This window comes from Tyto alba, unplaced genomic scaffold (assembly GCF_018691265.1).
Source record: "Tyto alba isolate M040663 unplaced genomic scaffold, T.alba_DEE_v4.0 Super-Scaffold_15, whole genome shotgun sequence".
NCBI lineage: Eukaryota > Metazoa > Chordata > Aves > Strigiformes > Tytonidae > Tyto > Tyto alba.
The window spans coordinates 7,492,342-7,516,712 of record NW_024881277.1 but is presented as its reverse complement, the minus strand read 5'-3'; the positions used below and the strand labels follow the sequence as shown (position 1 = coordinate 7,516,712).

The window sequence follows — 24,371 nt, the reverse complement described above, 5'->3', positions numbered from 1 at the left end:
TGCTGGGAGAGCTGGCTGGTGTCATTGCAAGGCTGCTCCTGGTCACTTTGAAATGTCAGGGCAAACAGGGAGTTCTCTGGTGACTGGGCAAAGGCAGGCAGTGCACCCATTTTCATGCAGGGCAAGAACGAGCATCCATGGAACTACAGGCTGGTCAGACACATCTCAGTCCCTGGGAAGGTGATGGAGCAAATTCATTCAAGTAGTTCCTTTGCCCACATCCATCAGCTGCTGCTCTCTTAGATGTCCTGGGGTAGCTGAAGTACCCAGGGGGTGCTTGGAAGGGTGACCCAGGACCTGTAGGAACCCTTCTGGAGCATTCTCTGGTCACCAGGAAAAGGATCTCCAGACAATTCAGTTGAGGCAACTCCTGTTTCTTCATTGACTAGAAAGGGAAGTCTAGGAAACTTGATTTGACATAGACATCTGAAGGGAGGTTTCTGATGTTGGAAGGTGACCAGTCTCCTCCCTTTCTTCACCTATAAATGCATCAGTCTTCAATTACCCTCCTGGGAAGTAAAATGAGAGTGTTCATGCATGATCCAGACACCCCTTTGAGTAGATACTCTAACACTGATGTGTTGAGACAAGTGCAAATGTGGCCACCCAAACCCAGTGTGTTTCACTTCAGTTTGTCACCCAGCTCCCCCCTATCAGGTGACAGATCCTGCCACCTTAGTGGGTGACTCTCTTTGTGCAGCCAGTGAGCAGTGTCATGGATGCTCCTGGGTGGGGAGGGGTTTTAGAGGGCTGGGATCTCTGCAAGACATAGAAATATCTTTCTTTCATGCTGCAGGCATAAGTATGAGAGAAATGTTTAGAAAATGTCAATAAAAATAAAACAAATAAGAAATGAGGAATGATGAAATGCAAAGAAAAATTTTTAATGAATTTTCCAACTTTTAAAATTCTTTGTGTTTATTTCCACTTAGTTGAGTTTAGCTTCACTTTGATATATCAGTCTTTGGGGGATTTCATTACATTTTTATTTTAATTTATTTAATATATTGAAATAAAAAATATTTCCAGAATCCAGGTGGGGTGTAGCTCCACTGATAGAGATGTCTTAAGTCATAGGGAAAGAGATGTCTGGTACCATTGCAGGTGTCCTGGGACCCTCTGCCCAGCCTCTGTCAGCATCTCCCCAGGGGCTCTGGTCTCCTGCAGACCTTCTGTCCTGTGTGACAGCAGCCAGTCCCAGGGAAATACGTCAGACACACTGGGGTGTCTGCAAGGGGCACTCGATGTCCATGGTCAGACAGCTGAGCTCCACCTGGAAAGGGCAAGAAATGCCTGCCACTTTTAAAAAACACCTGAGCACTTTCTTGTCAGCTGAGATGATAGAAAACTTTTAATAAAGTGGTGATGTTTTTCCACCATGACCTGATGGGAATTTCTAGGAAGGGTATTAATTGCAGGAGAAGAAGACATGTTCCTTCCCCAGTGCTACCATTGCCAGGACTCTGTCCAGGATACTGTGCATTAAACCTTGCTAATTTTCCCACCTGTCTAGCTCTAAAGCCATCTTCTCAGCACACTCGCTGGACCTATATGGTTTCCACCGGTCTCTAGTTTTCCTTTCCTGTTATTCCTTGCTCACTCATATCCCTCTCAACACCCCACATTGAAGCTCTGAGCTTCAGGGACTTAGAAGCCTGCCCTTGTCTTTCAGCAGTCTCATTCTCTCTTCAGCCACCTCCTTCATTGTGTTTGGATCTCTCATTTCCCATCGATCTGTCTGAGACATTGCTCGTGAGGTTACCTCCTGTGGATGGTGAACCTCATTGGAGGCAGCTTCAACTTAGCATCACTTGAGGAGTGTGGGTTATTTTTGCTTAAACTTTACCATGTTTTCCTTCTGTTGATTCATAATGAAGAGAAATTCTGCTGTGCCCGTGTGCAGCCAGGTCTCTGAGGAAAGCCAGTGGGAGCTGGTGCAGCGGAGCTGTAATGTCCAGCTGCGGGCCTGGGCGGAGAAGGCTGAAGGAAGGAGAATTGCTGCAAGTGCCAGGGGGACGATGAGAGAAGTGGCAGGCTGGGGAGGTGAGGAATCTGGCTGTCCATGCAGTATCTGACCTTCAGCAGGAGCTGGCCCTACCCATCCTGACAGCACTAGGAGACCCAGGCTTCAATCAGTTCTTCTGTAAACTGAAAAAGTGATACAGTAAACTTAAAACTAAAAATTACTTCTGTATTAAATGCTCAGTCAAATGTTCCCCTTTACATACACTCCAGAGACCTCTGCAGTTATCTATCCAAGGCTTGATAACTGAAGAAAACAATTGAAAGACACGTGGCGTTTTGCATTTGAATGAGCCCCATGGTGTCTGTGGTGCTGAGACCATGAGCTTCAGATGCTGAGAGGAGCCTGAAGAAACAACCAAAGAAGTCAACATCAGAGGCAACCCCTAAGGTTTCAAGGAGTGTTAATGGGTCCCAGTGAGGGCCATCAGCATCAAAGCCTCCCCAGGGGCTGGTTAGAGCAGGAAGTTGGAGGTGTCAATGAGAGGCAAACAAACACAATGTTAAGGTGGTTCTGGTGCTTAGTGAACCTTCAGGTGTTTAAGCCAAAGTGACAAAGCCTGACCCCCAGCCCCTGGGAAGGGAGATGCTGTCCCAGGGCTCTTCTTGGGGCAGTGTCATGTGGGAATGTGCAGTGACAAGGGCAGGACTATGGTATGACACCTGTGGGTGTCTCCTGGGTGGGTCAAGGAGGCCGTGAGATCCTGGTACCCTGAGATTAACGTTTGTCCAGGTAGGCCTTAGTTGTGGAGGCAACGGCCAGAGGCAAGGGGGAAAAGACCTCGGCTCTCCTGGGGGCTCTTAGCCTTGCCAGAGCCTTCAGTTGTCTTTCCCACAGGCTGTCCTCAGTGTCCCACACCTGCAGCTCTTTCCCTGCAGACTCTCAACATCAGCCTTTCTTCCCCACCTCGCTCTCACCTGAGCATCTCGCTGCCCTCACTGGTAGAGAACAGAATAGACGAGGCTATTTCAGTTGGGAGGGACCTGCAACCATCATCTAGTCCAACTGCCTGACCCATTCAGGGCTAACCAAGTTACAGCATGGTATTAACGGCATTGGCCAAATGCCTCTTAAACACTGACCACCCTGGGGCATCAACCACCTCTCTGGGAAGCCTGTTTCAGTGTTTGTCCACCCACTCGGTAAAACAAATGCTTCCTCATGTCCAGTCTAAATCTCCCCTGGCACAGCGTTGAACCTTTCCCACATGTCCTATCACTGGATACCAGGGAGAAGAGATCAGCACCTCCCACTCCGTGTCCCCCGCCTCAGGAAGCTGCAGAGAGCAATGAGGTCACTCCTCAGCCTCCTCCTCTCCAAACCAGACAAACCCAAACTCCTCAGTCACTCCTCATAGCACATTCCCTCCAGCCCTGTCACCAGCTTTGTTGCCCTCCTCTGGATGCATTTGAGGACCTTCACGTCCTTCTCAAACTGTGCGGCACAGAACTGCACACAGTATCGAAGGTGAGGACACACCAATGCTGAGTATCTATCCCTCCTCCTGGCTGTTCCTTGAAACACAAAGCTGTGGGCTCTTCCAGACTCCCTCTGGGTGACTTGTTGCAGCACAGCACTGCCCTTGGGGTGACATTTCTTTCTCTTTGTCTCCATTCTCTACCTCCCAAGCTGTACTTTGTTCTGTTATGTCTTTCTCATGCTGTTTTCTGACACGTGGAAACACACTTTACAATTCACAAAGAGTTATAAAGCAGGTATGTTTATTGCAGCACTGGGTGCAAAGGCGATCTCTCCTCCAAGCTTGTACACAGTATCATGAAGCAGGCATCATTTATGATATAAAAACATGCATATTCGTTAGTATAGGCTGGGTTATTACAATTAGTTCTAAGAATAGGTGTGATTATTGTAATTATTTCCGGGAATTCATTATCCTAAGTCTCCTCCTCTTGCCACATGCGTACTGCCATCCGGTGGTCGTGGGCCAGGGTCTTTTGGAGGAAAGCTCGTGGTCTTCTTCACCATGTACTCTAAATCTTTGTCCCAGAATGCTGAGTTACCTCAGCCAGTAACTGCAGAACTGGCTCCCGCCAGATGGCTCCTTCTTGCAGACGCCTTAATTAACAGATGGATATCCTGTTATCTATGGAGGCCTCTTGTAAAGAAGTTTCCTGTTATCTTTCAAGGTCTTTTGCAACCAAGTATCCCGTTATCTTGCTAGTTATTTTGCTAAGCGTTTATTTTCTATATCAAGTCCCCCCTTTTTTTTTTTTACCCTTGCAAATTCTTTTGCTATATGGCACCATTCCTTTTAGCAAAATACTTGCCATTTTCAATGTTTTGCTGTAATTTGTGTTTCTTCCACTCCACATCGGTATTTCCAGTTTGTTTATCCATCCACATAAAACATTGCAACACACAACAGACTAATAATCCTAATACAATAATCACGATAATGACAACAAAAAAGTGTTTAAGCTTTGCGACATTAGGTAGCCAAGAGGTGAGCTCTTCCCAGAGGTTAGAAAACCCATACGAGGTACCATCCAGGGATACCTGATGTAAGAATTTTGAGTGTTCCCAAATCTTCTGAAGGTCAATCTCTGTTCTACTTGATTCATCTACATAAATACAACAGCTTGTATTGATCAAGGTGCACACCCATCCCATGTGAGCTGTGATTATATCTAGAGCCATTCTGTTTTGAAAGTCTAATCCCTTCAGGGATTTTACCTCCTGGTCTAAACGTAAAAGGGCATCAGTAGTTATGTTTGCTATTATTTCCATTTCTGCCAAAATATTTACTATGGCTTTTTCAATCTCACTAACTCCCAACCAGGGTAAGAACCACTGTGTGAAGCTATGAAACCCTAACGGTTTTTCTATAAGTGGGTTATAAGTTCCCTGTCTTACCCTTTTCCAGGGTGACCTCAAAACACCATTTGAGGCATGGGACTGGTTAAATATTTTGTCCTGGGGTATCAAGTACCCCTCTGCACATATCCCTGTCCAATTAGCAGGCAGGCTTTTTCTGGCCACTCCATCTCTGCAGAGCCACCAGCACCCAGGACCTAGACTACACTTTTCAGTCTGTTTACTAAGGAAAAACAGAGCTTGTCCTTTACCTGCACTTTTCTCTTGGATATCCTTAATGGTCACAATTAAAGTCTCCAGTGATCTGAATGTCCCTACATCCTGTCCTCCTGTGCTATTTCTTCTGTATATTGTGTTTGCTTGATCCCATATCTGCAAATGAAATTTAGGCCCTGTCCTTTTATTTCTATCTTCCCCCAAAGTGCAACTTTTTGTAGTCCGAGCATTCATAGTTGAATTCTTAGATATTACTCCAAATAAGGGTGGTCCTGAATTTCCTCCTCTGGGAAGAACTGTACATACCCAACAATCTGTTAAATTTAGTGAACAAGCTATCTTCTCAGTTTGTTGCAGAAACACATTATCCCTCCATGCTATTACACAGGCACTGAAAAGGAGCAGTATTACAGGGCTCTTAGTCCTCATCTTAGCTCTGCTTTTGAATGCGGAGCTTCAAGGGTCCAGTAGGTGCTGATCGCCACTGGGTTTTAGGGGCTTTCTTCACTCTGGTATAATGTATCCACGATGCTTGTTCTTTAATCTTGATAGCTGTATGGGATGTCAGCAACACCTGGAAACTTTGGCTCCAGAGGTGAATCTGAAAGAGATCTGATATATACATAATCTCTAGGCTCAATATTATGCACAGGTCCATCAATACCTCAGGCACTAGTTCCCAAGACTAGCTTCCTAACCTCCTGAAGTTGTTTCTGCAGTGTTATCACATAATCGGTTAGTATTTCATTCCTGACATGGGCTGATGTTCCAGCTTGTATCATGTAGGGTCTCCCATATCCTGTTTCAAAGGGACTCAGCCTTTCTTTGGCTCTGGGTTTGGTTCAAAAGAGCCAATGGTAGGGCCTGAGGCCAGGGCAATCCATCTTCTTGTCCCAATTTGACAATCTGTATTTCAATAAGGTGGTTCATTTTCTCCACCTGGCCGCTTACTTGTGGCCTATATGGGGTATGTAATTGCCAAACTATCCCCAGAAGTTTGCTAACTTGTTGAACAACTTTTTCAATGAAGTGCAACCCTCGGTCAGAAGATACAACCACTGGAACCCCAAACCTTGTTATTATTTCTTGTAATATGACCTTGGTCACCTCTCGGGCTTTACTGGTTCGGCAAGGGAATGCTTCCAGCCAACCTGAAAAGGTGTCTGTTAGGACCAATAAATACCAGTACCCTCCTTTTCTTGGGAGCTTTGTGAAGTCAATTTGCCATTGCTGTCCCGGATAGTTTCCCCTCCCTATTTCTCCTAGTTGGGCTTTGAGGCCCATTTTAGGATTATTCTGTAAACATATTTCACACTGCTGGGTCACCTGTTTAACAATAGTGTAAAAGTTTCAGGCAATTACACACTGGTTCAAATACCTATACAGAGCCTTTGCTCCCCAATGAGATTTTCTATGTTCTGCCATGGCAATGGCCTACAACAATGTGAATGGTGTGATTAATTTTCCTTGCAGAATTTTAGCCCAACCACCTGTTTCAACTTTCCCTCCCAAGTCCTCAATTAGTTTCTGATCTTCTTTTGAATATCTGGGTTCACAATCAATCTGTATTTTGTCATCTGGGACCAAAGACTGTACCCTTACATCACCCTTCTCTGTCACTCTTTTAGCCTCGTGGTCCACCATGGCATTGCCCAACTCCTGGGCAGTGTTTCCTTTCTGGTGAGCTTTGCAATGCATAGTAGCCACCTTCTCAAGCAGCTGGATGGATTCCAGGAATTTAAGAATCTCTTCAGCATGCTTTATAATTTTCCCTTGGGTGGACAGGAATCCTCTTCCTTTCCATATGGCCTCATGGGCATGGACCACCCCAAAGGTGTATTTAGAGTCCGTCCAGATGTTTATCTTTTTGCCTTTGGCTAGTTCCAGCACTCTGGTTAAGGCTATTAATTCTGCTTTTTGTGCCAAGGTATCTGGGGCAGGGGCTGCGGAGTGGTTACAGCATACCCTGCTTTGCGGACGCCTTGTCAAACGAAGCTGCTCCCGTCTGTATACCAGGAGTCCTCCACATCTGCTAAAGGTTCCTCCTTCAGATCGGATCCACTACTGCTTCAATCATTTCCAGGCAGTCATGTGATACCGATTCCCCTGTATTTCCACTGAGGAAAGATGCTGAGTTGACAATGTTAGTAACGACTACTTCCACTTCATCCTGTTCCACTAGAACAGCCTGATACTTAAGAAATCTTTGGGGTGAGAGCCAGTGCCCCCCTTTCACCTCTAATACTGTAGATATGGTATGGGATAGCAACACTGTGATCCTTTGGCCTAATGTGAATTTGCGTGCTTCCTGAATGTTTAGCACTAGTGCTGCTACTGCCCTTAGGCAGCTAGGCCAACCTTTACTTATTTCATCAAGTTGTTTGGAGAAGTATGTCACTGCCCTTCTGTATGGTCCCACATTCTGAGCCAGGATTCCCAGGGCTAGTCCCTGCTTCTCATGGGAGAACAGCCAAAATGGTTCGGTTGTGTCCGGTAGCCCCAAGACAGGGGCCTCCATGAGCTTCCTTCTCTGTTGCTGGAACGCTTTATCTGCTTCCCCATTCCAAGTGAAGCTTCCCAGACCTGGATTTTAACAGTTCATAGCTTGGCCCTACCAGGAGCCCGTAGTTGTATATCCAGTGGTGACACCATCCCATCATTCCTAAAAATGTATGGAGCTCCTTAGCTGCCTGTGGTCGAGGGGTCTGGCAAATGGCCTCCTTTCTTGCTGTGCCTAGAGATCTTTGTCCAGCACTTATCTCGTACCCAAGGTAAGTCACCAGCTGCTGGGCCACTTGGGCTTTCTGTGGAGAGGCTCGATAGCCATTAAGTCCAAGGAAATTGAGCAGACTAACTGTCCATACTATGCATATCTCTCTTGTTTCTGTGGCTATTGATAAATTATCCACATATTGTAGTATTATCCCAGCTCCATGTGATCATTCCCACTTCTCCAAATCCTTGGCTAATTGATTTCCAAAACGAGCGAGGGTATTCTTAAACCCCTGTGGTAACACAGTCCATGTTAATTGTGTCTTTATTCCAGAGTCAGGGTTTTCCCATTCAAACGCAAACAGCAACTGACTTTCAGGGCTCAAGGGTAGGCAAAAGAAGGCGTCTTTTAGGTCCAATACCATAAACCAGGCCAATTTGAGTGCTAAGTTGGTTAATAATGTGTATGGGTTGGCCACAAGAGGGTGCAAGTCTTCAACCATCCTATTGATAGCTCTGAGATTCTGCACTATCCGGTATTTCCCATCTGGCTTTTTGACTGGTAAAATGAGAGTGTTATATTCTGATTCAGACTCTGTTAACAACCCAAATTTGATGAATCAGTCAATTATTGGCTGGATTCCTTCACTATCTTATTTCCTAAGGAGTTATTGCCTAATTCTCACAGGCTGCCTTCCTGTTTTAAGTTTTACTGTTATTGAGGAGGCATTTTTCACCCTTCCTCGTGTTTCCGAGGCCCATACTCCCGGATGTACTTGATTCTGGACTTCTTCAGGCACTCCTGGACTGACAGGAGTGTCTATAAGGGCCAGACTCTAAAGTTCAATTAGCTGATCATTCCCCACTTGAAATTCTATTTTTCCTCCCTCAAATGTTACTTTCACTTTCAACTGCTCCAATAGGTCTTGGCCTAATAGAGGTCTTGGGGAATTAGGCATATGTAAGAATTTGTGTATTGCCAATTGTTTTCCTAATTTCAATTTAAGGGGTTTTAAAAAGTACTCCTTTTCACTTTGGCCGATAACTCTTCTTACTGTTACAAAATCATTATCCATAGGTGTTAAAGCCTCATTCAAAACCCAAAGTGTTGCTCCAGTATCTACTAGAAATTTTATATTCTGTTGTCGTTTCCCTAGCTTTAATGTAAGCAGTGGATCTGCTAGGGTAGATTCCCCAGATCCTTGACAATCTTCTTTGACATGGGCCTGTATCCTCCCTTTCCTTTTTCATTTCTCCGGATATTCATTCTTCCAATATTCCCTTTGTTTACACCATGAGCACTGATCCCTTCTCAAAGGCCTCCTTGGTCCCATACTCCTGAATTCTTTATTTTCTTGTAACGCCGCTACCAACACCCGCTGGTCTCTTCTTCGACCATCCTCCTCTCTGTTGCTAAACACTCTCCATGCTTCATCTAACAAAGTCTCCAAATTCCTGCTTTCCACCGGCTTCAATTTCTGCAGCTTCCTCCGGATGTCCCTCGCTGATTGTCTGATGAACAGAGACACTAATTGCTGAGTGCCTACTTCCGATCCTGGGTCTAAAGGGATGTACTGCCTCATAGTATCCTGTAATTTATCCAAAAATTCCGAGGGAGTATGCCTTAGACCTTGCTAAATGGCATACAAAGTTGTGCAATTAATTGTTTTTGGAATAGCCCACTCCATTCTTCTCACAACCCAATCTCTGTATGTATTCAGCAACCTTACATGAGCCCCTCTATTAGGGATCCATCCTGGATCCTGTAAGGGGAAATGAGCTTTTATATCTTCCCCCAGTATTCTTAAGAAAATCACTAGCCAACTCTTGGGCTGTTTTTAATATTAATTGTTTTTCTGACTCTGTCATATGGTCTAATAACAATTGAATATCACTGCAGTCAGGGTTATGTTGTTTTATCAGAAACTGGAAGTGTTTGATCACCCCCACAGAATCACTCCGATAGTTTTTCACCACATTTTTCCATGTTTCTAGATCAAACGAGGAGAAGGGAATTTTTATTAGGACAGGCTCTCCTCCTTGACATACAGCTTCTCTCAAGGGTGCCTGTACACTAACTCTTTCCTTTTTACTCTGGGTATGTAAAGTGACCAGGCTATCGGGAGGAGTTCCTGGGTCCAAATCCTCCCGTTCCTTTTGTTGTGTTTTTGATGGCAGTTTATATTATTCTGGCAGCTCTCCCACCTTGGGATCCCTTAACTTTTCCAGCCTTGTGGATCTTTGACCTATGCTACAGGCTGAACAGCACCTTTTCAGTTTTCCTTTTCCTTCTTTCATATTTTCCTTTTCTAGAGCCAAAACCATTGGGTATTGTGGGCTCTTTAATACACGATCAGTTTGATACTCAGGATGATTTTGGAGTGTCTGCATACGAGACGTCATCCCATTTTCCTTCTGTCCTCAAAAACAACATCAGTTGCAACAAAGTATTATAATTCAAGGTTCCATTAAAGGGCCATTTTTCCCCATCATCTAATTTATACAGGGTCCACCACTGGTTACAGTATTTAGGTAAGGTCCTTTTATTCACAATTCCACCTGGTGTTCCTCTGATTTCCTTCCAATGGGCTAAGATGCAGCCCAGAGGGATCTTTTTCACTATACCCCCACTCTGTTTCCCTCCCATATTGTTAGCCTGGAGGGCTTATCCACATTCTGCTTCTATTGCCTCTGTAAGTTTCCTAGGTTCCCACAAAAAGTACTTTTAAGCTCACCTGAGCGCTCAATTCTGTCCCAGTCAGACCACTTCCCTTGACATTTACTACACCAGAAATCGTCTCCAAATTCCACCCAGACGTCTTGTCCACAACCAAAGCATTCAAAAACAAAGATTGGATTACAAGAAAAATCGTTGGGTCTGTGTATTGGACACCAAAAGTTAACCACAGGTTCAAACAATCCTGTTTTAAAATCTGACATACACTTCATTCGCTTCGCTTGCTTCCAGCCGCTCTCCTCGTGGAGGACATGGAAGCGGGGATCAGAACTCCGCACTCACTTCGCAGCTGTGCTGCGTTTCACTTCTCTCATGCAGGCATACAGGCACAGAGACACGCAGTTACACACAGGGCCCCTGTCCTGGTTCGGGCTGGAATAGAGATCATGTTCATTTCGGTAGCTGGAGGAAAGCTGCAGCACACTGAGATTCCAGAGGCTCTCCAGGTCCGAGAGTCCTTGCCTGTGCGCGGGGGTGGGGGGAGCACAGCTGGAGTGCTGGGCCCCGATTGGCTGATATTCCATGTCATGTGACATTACGCTCACTATATAAAGGAAGGAGTGAGACGGGAGGGGCTCTCACTTCCTGGAGTGTTGCAACAGTGTCTTTGTGTTCGGGATCACTGGCCGGGAGCAGGCGGGTGTCAGTCGGCAGGTGGTGAGCAGCTGAATTGTACATTACCCATTCATACTGTCACCACATTATTCTATTACTGTTATTAAACTGTTTTTATCTCAACCCGTGAGTCTCCCTTTGCCCCCCTGATTCCCTCCCCCTTCCCAAGTGGGGGGAGGGTAGGTGAGCGGCTGCGTGGCGTTTAGCTGCTGACCAGGTTTAAACCACAACAACTGTCACACAGGTTATCCATGAATGTGATACAGTGCTGCAATCAGGCAAGCCAAGAGGTTAAAACCTCTTTGGTATTGAGGGCTATGGTTAAAATATAGATATGGGGAGGCCTGGCAGAGTGATTACATCGCACTTCCACAATACTTGACATGGCAAACTTTATGTGCTCACAATGGTGGAAGCAACTACCGGGTGGGTGGAGACATAGGCCGTGCCCCATGTCACTGCCTGGAACACTATTCTGGGCCTTGAAAAACAAGTCCTGTGGCAACATGGTACCCCAGAAAGAATTGAGTCAGCTAATGGCACTCATTTTTGAAATAATCTCATAAACACCTGGGCAAAAGAACATGGCATTGAGGGGTATATCACATCCCCTACCATGCACCAGCCTCTCGGAAAATTGGGTGGTACAATGGGCTACTAAAGACCATGCTGAGAGCAATGGGAGGAGGAACTTTTAAACACTGGGACACACATTTAGCAAAGCCCACCTGGTTAGTCAAAACTAGAGCATCTACCAACCAGGATGGCCCTGCCCAGTCAAAATTCTACATACTGCAGATGGAGATAGAGTCCCAGTAATGCACCTTAAGAACATGCTGGGGAAGACTATTTGGGTTATTCCTACTTCAGGTAAAGGTAAGCCCATACGTGGAATTTCCTTTGCCCAAGGACCTGGGTGCACTTGGTGGGCAATGCAGAAGGATGAGGAAGTCCGATGTGTGCCTCAAGGGGACTTAATGTTAGGTGAAAATAGCCAATAAACTGTATTACATTAATCACCAAACAATCCTATAAATGCATTGCTATGGTTGACACATATTATGCTAATGGCATCATATTCATAAAGAAAAACACAAACTTCGATAAAGTCACGATTGGTTTCAGCAACTGATACCCATCGACTGCTGCAGACTGAGTACAGACAGCGTCAGATGCATCAGCCACCAGCTCCGACTGCAACAGAGACTGCATGCCATCCTCCTGCCAGGCCCAAGGACACCTGTGCCCTACCAACTGAGCATCCCTCCTCCTGCCTTAAGAGACTGCTATGACAGATGGAACCTGAAGCTATGGACCAAATGAACTCACTATACATTCTGCAGTATATAGACTGCAAGGACCAAGTGCACCCAGATCCTTGGGCAAAGGTAATTCCACCTATGGGCTTACCATGGCCCATGGGCTAAGGGAATTATATCTGTGTGCACATGACTAAGACCAGGGAAGAGGACAGTAATTAATTAGACTGTATGAGGAAATATGGAACCCGAGGATAATGCAAAGGATATGGAACAAGGGGTGGACATGGTCCTGGTTCAGACTGGAATAGAGTTCATGTTCCTTTTTGGTAGCTGTAGGAGTGCTGATGCACATGGAGATTTCAGGGACTGTCCAGCTCCCCGTGTCCTGCCTGTGCACAGGCTCACAAGAAGCAGAGAGGTAACACAGATGGAGCACCGGGCCTGGATTGGCCAATGTTCCATGTCATGTGATGTTATGCTCACCATATAAAAGAGGGGTGGGCGGGAAGGGGCACGCTCTCACTTTTGGGATTGTTGTCGAGGCATCTTTGTGTTTTAGGATCGCTGGCTGGGAGCCGGCTGGGTGTCAGTCGGCGGGCGGTAATGCAATTGCACTGTACATTACCCGTTCATACTGCCACCGTATTATTTTATCACCATTATTCAACTGTTCCTATCTCAACCCATGAGTCTCCCTTTGCCCCTCTGCTTCCTTCCCCATTCCCAGGTGGGAGCTGTGTGGTGTTTGGCTGCCGACCAGGCTCAGACCATGAGTTACACCCACTGGCAGACACACCAACATGACATGCACACACACCCGTCTTGCCTGTTGCTGGCCTCACCAAAGAACAGTTGGAAGAGCAACTGATGTCATCTACGTGGACTTGTGCAAAGCACTTGACATGGTCCCGCATGAAATCCTCGTCTATATGTTGGAGAGACAGTGATTTGGCGGATAGACCACTCGGTGGATAAAGAATTGGTTTTATGGTCACACTCAAATTGCTGAGGTCACAGTCTCAATGTCCAATTGGAGAACAGAGATGAGTGTTATTCCTCAGGGGTTGGAGTTGGGGCTGGTATTGATTGACATCTTTGTCGCTGTCATGGACAGTGGGATCGAGTGGCTGGAGAAGTAGACCCATACAAACCTCATGAAGTTCAACAAGGCCAAGTTCAAGGTCCTACCCATGGCTTGGGACAACCTCACATACAAATAGATTCTGGGCAAGGAGTGGATTGAGAGCAGGCCTGCGGAGAAGGACTTGGGGGTGGTAGTTCATGGAAAACTAGCTGCGAACCAGCACTGTGCACTCGCAGGCCAGAAAACCAATTGTGTCCTGGGCTGCATCAAAAGAAGTGTGGCCAGCAGGTCAAGGTGGGGGATTCTCCCATTCTGCTCCGCTCTCATGAGACCGGCACTGTAGTCTGGTTTCCAGCTCTCGTGATCCAAACATAAAAAGGACATGGACATGCTCAAGCAGGTCCAGAGGAGGCCGTGAAGATGACTGGGGGGCTGGAACACCTCCCTTGTGAGAACAGGCTGAGAGAGTTTGTTTTGTTCAGACTGAAGAAGAGAAGGCTCCAAGGGAGAAATTCTAGTGGCCTTCCAGGACTTAAACAGGGCTACAGGAAAGATGGGGAGAGACTATTTATCAGGGATTGCAGGGATAGGACAAAGGGTAATGGGTTTAAACTGAAAGAGGGTAGATTTAGCTTAGATAAAAGGAGGAAATTCTTTAGTATGAGGATGGTGAAACAGTGGAAGAGGTTGCCCAGAGAAGTGGTGGATTGCCCCTCCCTGGAACTGCTCTAGGCAACCTGTTCCAGTATCTCAGCATCCTCATCGTAAAACATTTCTTCCTTATTTCAAATCTAAATCTACCCTCTTTCATTTTAACACCATTGCCACTTGCCCTTCCAATACAGATCCTGGTGAGAAGTATCACTCCATCTTTCTTGACCTGTAACCACTATGTTTTCATCTCCAAACACCTTTGAGAGTACCCAGACATCACCCCAAGATGGGGTTTAGAGGACTCAAGCCCATGTGCAATGTGCTTAGATATAAACATTCTGGACTAAGTGTTGTGGAGACTTGGGACAGTCTAGGAGTAGCCCAAGAACCCTTGAAGGGTGGTTTGAGAGACGGTGGACTTTTTCTTCACAGTGGAAAACAGCATGAGAAAGAAATAATGTCATACTGTGCAGCTGGGGAAGTCCAGACTGGACAACAGGATAAATGCTGTGGTGCAACACATGACCCAGGAGGAGTACAGATCAGAACAAGACTTTGTTTTTCAAGGAAGATCCAGGGAGGATGGTGAGAGATCAGGAAAGAAAGGAAGATGCTCAGGGGGAGCGAGGTGAGACAGCCGGGGGGATGAGGACAGCCTGCAGGGAAAGAGGCGCAGGGCATGCAACCCCATAGGACAGCCTGTGGTGGAGATGACAGAGGGCTGTGGGAAAGCTGAAAGACCCCAATAAAGTCAACCCCATCACGATTTTGGCTATGGATGCTGCCCCTGACACTGATGCCTGTGAGGAGGCACAGTCCCTTGCAGCACAGGGGCCTCATGGCCTCCTTGTGCATCCTCAGGAGCCTGGGAGGTGCACATCTCCATACCCCCTACCCCAGGAAGAGCCCTGAGGAATGTGGGAGGGACAGGATCTCCCTTCCCAGGGGCTGGGGGTCGTGGCTTGGCCATTTGGTTAATGGGCTGAGGACTTGGAACTTTGCCTTAATGCAACACATTCAGGTTTACTCAGCATCAGAGCCACCTTTCCCTTTTAGTTCCCAACTTCTCATCACTGCCTCCAGATTTCTGCTCTAACAGGACCCTGAGGAGGCTTTGTCAACAGTGTCCCTCAGTGGGAGCCATTAACACTCCAGGAAATCTTGGAGTTTGAAAATAACTCTGACTTCTTCAGAGGTTTATTCAGCTTCTCTGTGTGCCTGAGGTTGACGGACTTGGCACCAAACCCTCCTGAGGGGTCATTAAACTGCCTTGGGCTGTTGCTGTGGTGCTGAGCTGGGCCGGGCTCCTGGGCCGGAGGGAGCTCCTGGCAAGTGGGCAGCGCTGCAGAGAGACAGCTCTGCCCAGGAGCAGCTCCTCTGCAAAGCGCAGCAGGGCTGGGGGCACTGCCTGCAGGCACCCAGGGCAGAGCAGCGAGGCACACACAGCTTCAAGGCAGCCTGGGCTGGGAGGCTGCTGAGAGCTCCGAGGAGGAGAAAGCGTCAGGGCCCTGGCCACAGTAAGTCTGGGGGTGCAGGGCAATGCAGCTGCAGCTCGGGGAGGGATCTGGGGAAGGCGGCAGAGCCGCCAGGAATCTGCCTCCTGCCTAAAGGAGGAGGAGGAGGAGGAGGAGTAGCTGCTCCTGAGCTCGGCTTCCCTGGTGCCCCCTGCGAGGGCCAGGGCATGAGGGCTGCTTTCTGGTGGGGCCGGCTGCAGGGGTGTGCAGCCGGGTGTGCAGGCAGGGGTGCCCAGGGCTGTCCTTCCCAGCAGGGTCCCTGCACCCAGGGGGCTGTGTGCTGGGGCAGGGACTCTGCCGCCTGCCAGGGTCAGCACTCAGCCTGCCCGGGGAGCTCCCCACGGCGCTGTGGGGAGAAGCTGTGGGGGGAAGGAGAGACCACCATCACAGAAATGACAATGCTGCTCACAGCTCCAAAGCACTCTGGGGACTTTTGCAGAGGGTCCTTCTGAAGAAGGATCTCAAGTCTGCTTTTACTTGTAATGCAAGGACCCTTTCTTTGAGATTTCCTTTCTTGTTTGGCTGGTTGGGCACTGATAGGATATTTTTCCACTCTAGTGAAGGCGCTTAAATCTCAGTTATCCTTAACACTTCTCTGAGCCACTCCTGAGACCCTGCACACATGGAACTGCCCCTGAGCAATGTCCTGCTGCCAGGAGGGGTCTGCAGGGCAGAGTTGAGCACACAGAGGGTGGGATGGGGGCTGGCAACACCAACAGGGAGGAGATAAGGGGACAAAAATGTAGGTCTCATCAGGGACAGACCCAGGTACCAGAGACATAGGCAGGGAGGGAGAGGGTGTTGCTGTCAGGAACGCTGTGGGGAGGGGGGATTTGGGCACCTCACTGCCATGTCCTGCAGTTCAGATGTCTTCCATGGAGCAACCCCTTGCTGTCCCCTCCCACTCAACACAGTCTCTTCCCTGAAGGCCATGGGGCACCTTCCCAGTAGCCTCAGCTCTGAAGGGGAAAACTTAGCAAATACCTAACTGCCTGTCCCTTTCTGCCTCCAGCAGCACTAGCTCTGTAGTATTTGTCCATTTTCCCCCTCCTGTATCTGCTCCCCTTACTGTCATGCCTGGACTTGCTGGGATGGGGGGCTGGGCTTAAGCTGCAGTTCAGAGCCCAACCCTGTGGGTCCTACTGTGCAGATATGTCCATGGGAGTAAAGTCCCCTCATAATCTGTGGGCTCAGGGCAAAACAAAGGACACAATATTCCATTCAGGACATTTACTCTTTAGGACATTCAACTCTTGCTCTGAGGGGCTCGTGCTGGGCTGCAGGTTTCTCTCCAGGTGGGAACAGCTTTCCTGGGGCATCTCTGTGTTATCCAGCAGCCCCAGGGAGGAAACACCTCAGTGCTAAGGCCATGGAAATGCTGCTGGACGTCTGCACACAGGCAGCTGCAATGAGCCCTCTGTGTCCCTGGCTGGGAGCGGAGAGCTGAGATCCTCTTCAGGTGTGATGAGAGGGGCTGAGGGATTTGGAGAGCTGTGCTTGGAGACTGGATTCCTCTAGTCCCAGCCAGTGCCTTGTTTCTGTGGGGAACAGCTGTGTCTATCATCATCCAGTGGTGTCTATCATCAAGCGGTGCCAGCACAGGGCAGATGAGACCAGGGCTGTTGGACAGAGCGACTCTCCTCACTCTGAACTGCAGGACAGGCCCTTGGCCTCAGGACCCACAATGTTTCACTGGGAGGTGCAGCAGAAATGCCAAGAATTTCTGCCTTAAAACCACTCCTCAGTTGCAGTGGTGCAACTAGAACACTCAAAAAAATAAATCCCCATGTTTCCACCCTGCAGTCAGGTGAATTGGGAGAAATAGTACTGTAAACCTCTTTGATAATACAAGTGGATTTAATGTATGATTATCCGTGTTCTGATTTATCAATAGCTGTCCAGCAGATTTGACTCCTCCAGAGCTCACAGCAGAGCCCCTGCTCCATGGGGCACCCTCAGCCAACATCAACCTGAGCTCACAGGATGGACTGGCCAAAGAACTTGGTTAAAAGGGAAAGGCAGTCACTGAGAAATACAGAGTAGATTCTATCTCAGAGAAGTCTACACTATCTTTTCAATGACTTTTCCTCCTTGGACAGTGCTCAATGACCAGTGGAAGCAAATTTTTAATGGTAGCTCCATCACCGAATTTCTCCTCCTGGCATTTGCAGACAGACGGGAGCTGCAGCTCCTGCACTTCTGGCTCTTCCTGGGCATCTACCTGGCTGCCCTCCTGGGCAACGGCCTCATCATCACCGCCATCGCCTGCGACCACCACCTCCACACCCCCATGAACTTCTTCCTCCTCAACCTCTCCCTCCTCGACCTGGGCTCCATCTCCACCACTGTCCCCAAAACCATGGCCAATTCCCTCTGGGACACCAGGGACATCTCCTACTTGGGATGTGCTGCACAGCTCTTTTTCTTTCTCTTCTTGATAACAGCAGAGTTTTATCTTCTCACCATCATGGCCTATGACCGCTACGTTGCCATCTGCCAACCCCTGCACTACAGGACCCTCCTGGGCAGCAGAGCTTGTGTCCACATGGCAGCAGCTGCCTGGGGCACTGGGTTGCTAAATTCTCTCCTGCACACTGCCAACACATTTTCCCTACCCCTCTGTGGAGGCAATGTTGTGGACCAGTTCTTCTGTGAAATCCCCCAGATCCTCAAGCTCTCCTGCTCAGGTTCCTACCTCAGGGAAGCTGGGATTCTTGTACTTAGTGTCTGTTTAGCTTTTGGGTGTTTTGTTTTCATTGTGCTGTCCTATGTGCAGATCTTCAGGGCTGTGCTGAGGATCCCCTCTGATCAGGGACGACACAAAGCCTTTTCCACGTGCCTCCCTCACCTGGCCGTGATCTCCCTCTTTATCAGCACTTCATTTTTTGCCTACCTGAAGCCCCCCTCCATCTCCTCCCCATCCCTGGACCTGGTGGTGTCATTTCTGTACTCAGTGGTGCCTCCAGCAGTGAACCCCCTCATCTACAGCATGAGGAACCAGGAGATCAAAGATGCCCTGAGGAAACTGGTAACAGGATGAATTTCAGAAACAATAAAATATGTGTCTTCTGTAAACAACTCTAAGTGTAACTGATTACATACAGGATCTCAGTCTGTAGGTTTTTGTTGGGTCTTTTGGAGTTGATTTTTTTTGTTTTCTTTGTTTTACTTTACGTTATGTTCTCTGCTAAAATGTGTCATTATTTTTCCCTGTTCTCATTATGTATCTATCAATCTTTTGTGTGAACCAGAGACTGTGTAAATGAGGATCCATGATCTCATTGTGGTTAAACAAAATAAAGGACACTGTAGAGACATGCTTTGAGATCCTTCCTCCAAGTCGTTCTCCGGTCCTACCAGGTCAGCCCTTGTACTGGTCTAAGATGTGAGTGGTTTTGTGCTGTGGTCACTGTCCCACGGTGTGGCAGTCCTTTAACTGCAGGCAGGGACAGGCAGTGGGCACTTCTGTGACAGAGCTGGCCTTCATGACAGCATTTCCATCAGACAAGGGGATCTTCTCTGGGCAGTGCATGAAGGCTTAGGTCTTCTTCCAGAGTTGCTCTCAAGACCATGCCCAGAAAATTGCCCAGGAGAGAAACCACCACTGAAGAGTGGAAGTGTGTGCATGTGTAGGGTGGGGGCAAACAGCAGTGTCCTTGTACAGCCAGGCTCTTGTAAGACACCTGAAGGACCAGGAAAGCATGGGCTGGACTGTGCCCGTGTGTGCTGGACACCCCTGGGGAAGCAGCCCCAGGGCAATTGCCACAGACCAGCCAATAACAACCACCATTTCCAGCATGGACCTCTTACTTCAGATCAGATAGGTTTTTCATACTTCCACAGAAGGACAACAAAGGACTAGGTCAGAAGTCCATGTTTGCATTGTACAGACAAAGCATAAACCTGCACATCATGTGTGCATTGTGAGATGAACCTGAGTGAGCACAAAATCCACCAGCTATTCCTGGGGTTGCCATGAAGGTCTGTGGCACAGACCATCTCTTGGGGTCACTTCACGTAAAGACTGACGTCCCCTGGGAAACCCCCTGAATGCAGCACTGGGAGGTGCTTCCCTGAACCCGGTCCCTGTGTCCATTCCTCGTGCCTCGGGGCATCTCCCACGGGTGCAGAGCAGGGCGAGCACCGCAGGGCTGAGGTGCCTCCCAGCCTCTGGGGGTGGCAGCAGGAGTTCAGAGAGACACTATGGCTCCTGCAGTGCACTGCCTCTGCGTGTGCAAGGGAAGGACTCGTGTCTCTGAACAGCCCTGTGTGTAAGAGGAGTGCCTGAGGCCAGGTCAGCTGTGGGCACCTGACAGAGCCCTGACACTTCTGTGTGTGACTGCAGGAACAACCCCACCTTCCCAGTGAGCTCCATCTCGGCCGCCTTGGACAGGCTCATTGCAAGTGCTCCTGTCTGCTCTGTCACCCTCCCCTGGGATTCTGGAGTGTGCCCAGAGAGGCCATGGGCCTTATTGCAGACTTTCAGTACTTCTTGGGGTCTTATAGGAAAGACGGGGACAGACTATCTAAAAAGGCCTGTAGCAATGGGATAAGGGATAACGGTATTGAACTTAAAGAGAGTAGATTCCGACTAGATATAAGGAAGAAAGCTTTTACAATGAGGTGGTGAAACACTGGAACACATTGCCCAGAGAGGTGGTAGATGCCCCGTCCCTGCAAACATTCAAGGTCAGGTTGGACAGGGCTCTAAACAAATCGATCTAGTTGAATCTCTCCCTGTTCATTGCAGGGGGGTTGCAATAGGTGACCTTTAAAGGTCCCTTCCAACCCAACCTATTCTGATTCTGATTCTATGAACTCTCTCAAAGGAAATGTCTTCCCCCCAACCTTTTCCATCCCACAGGCATGCTCAATATCACACCCTCCTAAAACAGTGTTTGCAGCATTGGACACCATAGGCCTGCCCATGTCCTCCCTACTGAGATAAAACAGAAGCAGAAAGCATTTATCCCTGCAGGTGGAACATTATTGTGCAACCTGGGTGCAGACCTTGTCTTTCCTGAGAGCTTTCCTCAGGTCCTCCCTGACCTCCCTGTTCCGCAGGCTGTAGACGAGGGGATTGACCAGGGGCGTGAGGACAGTGGCAGAAGAGGGAGAGCACTTTGTTGAGCTGCCTCAGCGGGGCTGTTCTGGGCAGCAGGTAGACAGTGAGGAGGGTGCAGGAGAAAAGAGAGATGACAATGAGGGGAGGGGAGTGGGAGGAGAAGGCCTTCTGCTGCCCATGCTGGATGGGATCCTCAGGATGGCAGCTATGATGCACACATGGGACGCAAAAGCAAACAGGAAGGGGAAGACAACGCTCAGGAAAGACAGGATGAAGGATGTGAGTGTGACCACGCTGGTGCCACTGCAGGCAATCTCCAGCAGAGAGGTCACAGAACAAGTGGCCAGTTGCCCTGGGGCCACAGAACTTCAGCTGGGATAAGAAGACTGGGACTGTCGCACACACCAACATAGCCAAGGTGCAACCTCCAGCTGAAGGCAGACCTTCCAGGTCATGAAGCCTGCATAGAGCAGGGGCTGGCACGTGCCCAGATCCCAATCATAGGCCATCATGGCCCGCAGGTAACACTCGGCAGTTGCAAAGCAGCCAGAGCAGTGGAGCTGAGCCATACAGCTGTGAGCAGAAATGGTCCCGTCCCCATTCAGCAAGCTGGCCAGCAGCCGGGACAGGAGGGTGGAGCTGTAGCAGGTCTCCAAGGAGGGCAGATTGCCCCAGAAGAAGTACGTGGGGGTGTGCAGATGCTGCTCTGACACCATCAAAACAATGATGAGGATGTGCCCAATCACAGACATGATGAGTGACAGGAGGAAGAGTGGAGTCTGGATTGAGGGCACATTCCCCATTCCCCTCAGCAGGAACTTCGTGAGGGATGTCCGACTCCCCTATTCCCATTTTTCCATACAGGTTTGTTTCTCTTTCTTTCCCCACTTACCAGGAAGGAGGCCTGTGATAAAACAGCTGCATTTCTGCACTAAGTGGAAGAAGAGATTGAATGGAAATACGGCTTAAAAATATGCAAAGAAACAAAAATTCCATATTCTTAGCATTGTTTATAGTATATTTTTGTCTCTCTCTAACCTCGAAGAAGGTACCGGGGTTCTTCAGGACCGGACAAACCCACTTGTCCCAAGAGCACTCCCTCTGACCACAGGGCTGCCTTGCCCCATGGAGCTGCCTCTTCCTCGTGCTGGAATGCAAACATCATGTGCTTTTGCTCACATTTTGACATCCTGCTTTACTGTGCTCGGGGGTTCCTCAACATGACCAGAATAGCTGTTTAGAACTGAGATCCTCTGTGCTCTGACAAGGAAAACCAGTGCCATGATTTGAAATAAATTGTTTCTGTCAAAAGATCAAGGCAGATGTCCTTTCTCCAACCGGGAGAAGGCTGAGCGCAGTGCTGGGTGAGTGGTCTCAGCTCTCAGAAATGCTGCCCTTCTGAGGAGAGCATTCCTGCCCTGAGCAGGCCAAGTTCTTGCATTGACCAGGAGCAGGTCAGGAGTTACCTGCTCAGAAAAAGGGACTGTTCAATGAGATCATGACAGAGGATGCTTGAGCCCACACTGTGTGTGAGACAGTAAAAGAAAAGGTGGGACAAAATCTATGCCCAGGACATGCCTGAGTGAACAGCCAGGGAAAGTGCCTGCCTGAGAAGCAGCCTCACCAGCTGTGCTCCTTGAAATACATATTGCTCTCAGCATTGTCAAACCCACCTCCTGGCTGTGATGGTTTGCTTCTGGAAGCAACCAGCTTTAGCAGAGCTGACAAGGATGAGTAAAGCCCCCAGCCCTCCCCACTGGATGAGTGAGAGTCCATGTCAGAAAGCTGAGGGTCTGAGCTTGTGGAACGGTGAGGGAAGGAGACAAGATGGAGAAACTGGGAAAGAAGAGAGCCCTGTGGGAGGAGAAGGGCTCAGGTGATATGGCCCCAGAGACCCTGCACTGACTTTTCCCCCATGCCAACTGAAGTGGGTAAGTGCCAGGGAGGGCTCCAACAGATCCCAGGCCAGCTGGAACTCAGCACCACCAGCCCCTCCCCAGCATCTCTGCTGGAAGTTACTGGGTCTCAGGGTATCTGGGGAAGGAGGGAGCTGGGCTGGGGACATGTGCAGCACAAGACAGGGCTGAGACTCAGCTCTCACTCACACACTTTCACTGCACAAACACCCACAGCAAAATCGGCAGTTCCCTGACTCGGGACATCCAGCACCCACCTGCAATGCTCAGCATGAAGGGTTGGCCTCTGTGCTGACGGTGCCTGGGAACAAAGACCTGGGGCCTCACTCTCTGCCTCTACCCCACCACATCTTCCCTTCCGCGATCTCTCTGCAAACCCTGACTCAGATCTAATGCCCTGCTCTACCCTTGCCCTTTTCTTCCCACAGATCAATAAGTGATGCACCAGCAGCAAAAAAAAAAAAATAAAAAATTCCCCCTGCTTTGTACTGTGTGCTGGAGCTTATAACACCAACAATTCTTTCAGTGACCCAGGCACAGCTCAGCTCTCCCCAGGCACTGCAGGGAGGAAGCATTGCTAAGCTAGTTCTCAAATCAAGCTGCAGCTTCTGAACTGCTGGAAAGGCTGGAATCTGTTGTGGCAAGGCCTGCCTTTCCTGACAACCCTGAATACCTTGAACTCCAGGTGAGGCTTCTCTAGAAAGGAGACTCAGGGAAGGAAATCATCAGGATTCAGCAAAATTCCTGACAGAAACCCGTGAGAGTTACCCAGAGTATAAACCCCATCACCTCCTTGAATTAGACACTAAAAATCTCCACACACTGGGCTAGTTTTTCAAAACCAGACTTTTAAATTAGAAATACAGGCTAAATACCTCAGAGAGACAAGTTTCAAAGAGAAACAAAAAATAGGTGAAGCCGTATCATCTGGATTTACAAATTCTCTATCAGCAGAAAGGAAGTCCCACAGCCTATGGGATGTTTCATTAGCTGGCCCTACAGAAATTTGGTTTCTTGGGCCTCTTGGCTCCAGCCTGCTGCATTCACATTGCTGGCAAGGGGACAATTTCAAGTTCAAGCATCAAATTTTTCCCCATCCTGCCTGGAGATGCAGAACAGCTCTGTCACACATCACGCAGCATCAGAATGAAGATGGAGGTAGTGTGAATTTAAATGGTTTGGTCTCAAATGAAATCTCAAATCGTGATCTTGCATGAAAACACTTTTTTCAACTAGGCATAAGTTACACAACTGTGAGTTCAGATCTAGTTTTCAGAGTTTCTCACATCTCTCGATAAAGAGGGTATGGTGCTGGGGAGAGGGGAACACGCTTTGGTTTGCTAAAACCCTGATGAGTGTCCAACACGTCCTTCCCTTGGCCTCTGGCATCCCAATTCTTGAGATGTAAACACAGTGAGGCTTCTGTCAAGAATCCTTAAGATGTTAGTATGACTTCCCTAAGAGTAGCAGTACCTGAAAGAAACAAAGAAAGAAACAAAAATTAATTAATCTGCCTAAGTGTAAATTAGTGTAATGAAACACTCTGCTTGCTTCGTAGACATGCTGGGCAATGTCAATTCAATCAGTATTTGCAATGTAAGCCATCTTCAAGTAGCCCTTCCAAAGCAGTTGACATGAAGGTAACTCTTGTAAAAGTCTCCTTTTGTGTCCCCAGGAGGCATGGGCACTGCTGATTTCCCTCTCCAGAGAGTGGCAGAGGCTGGATCCCCTTCTCAGG

The 24,371-nt window shown here is 48.4% G+C and overlaps 1 protein-coding gene across 1 annotated transcript in view; it reads left to right on the top strand.

Moving 5' to 3' along the window:
- Positions 1–23,073, top strand: part of LOC122153066 (olfactory receptor 14J1-like) — a 30,197-nt gene extending 7,124 nt beyond the window's left edge. The window contains exons 2-4 of the mRNA XM_042789179.1: positions 17,708–18,680; positions 21,366–21,581; positions 23,062–23,073. Coding sequence (XP_042645113.1) covers positions 17,708–18,680; positions 21,366–21,581; positions 23,062–23,073 — 1,201 coding nt within the window. The remainder of the gene's footprint in view (positions 1–17,707; positions 18,681–21,365; positions 21,582–23,061) is intronic.
- The last annotated feature ends 1,298 nt before the right edge of the window (positions 23,074–24,371 follow it).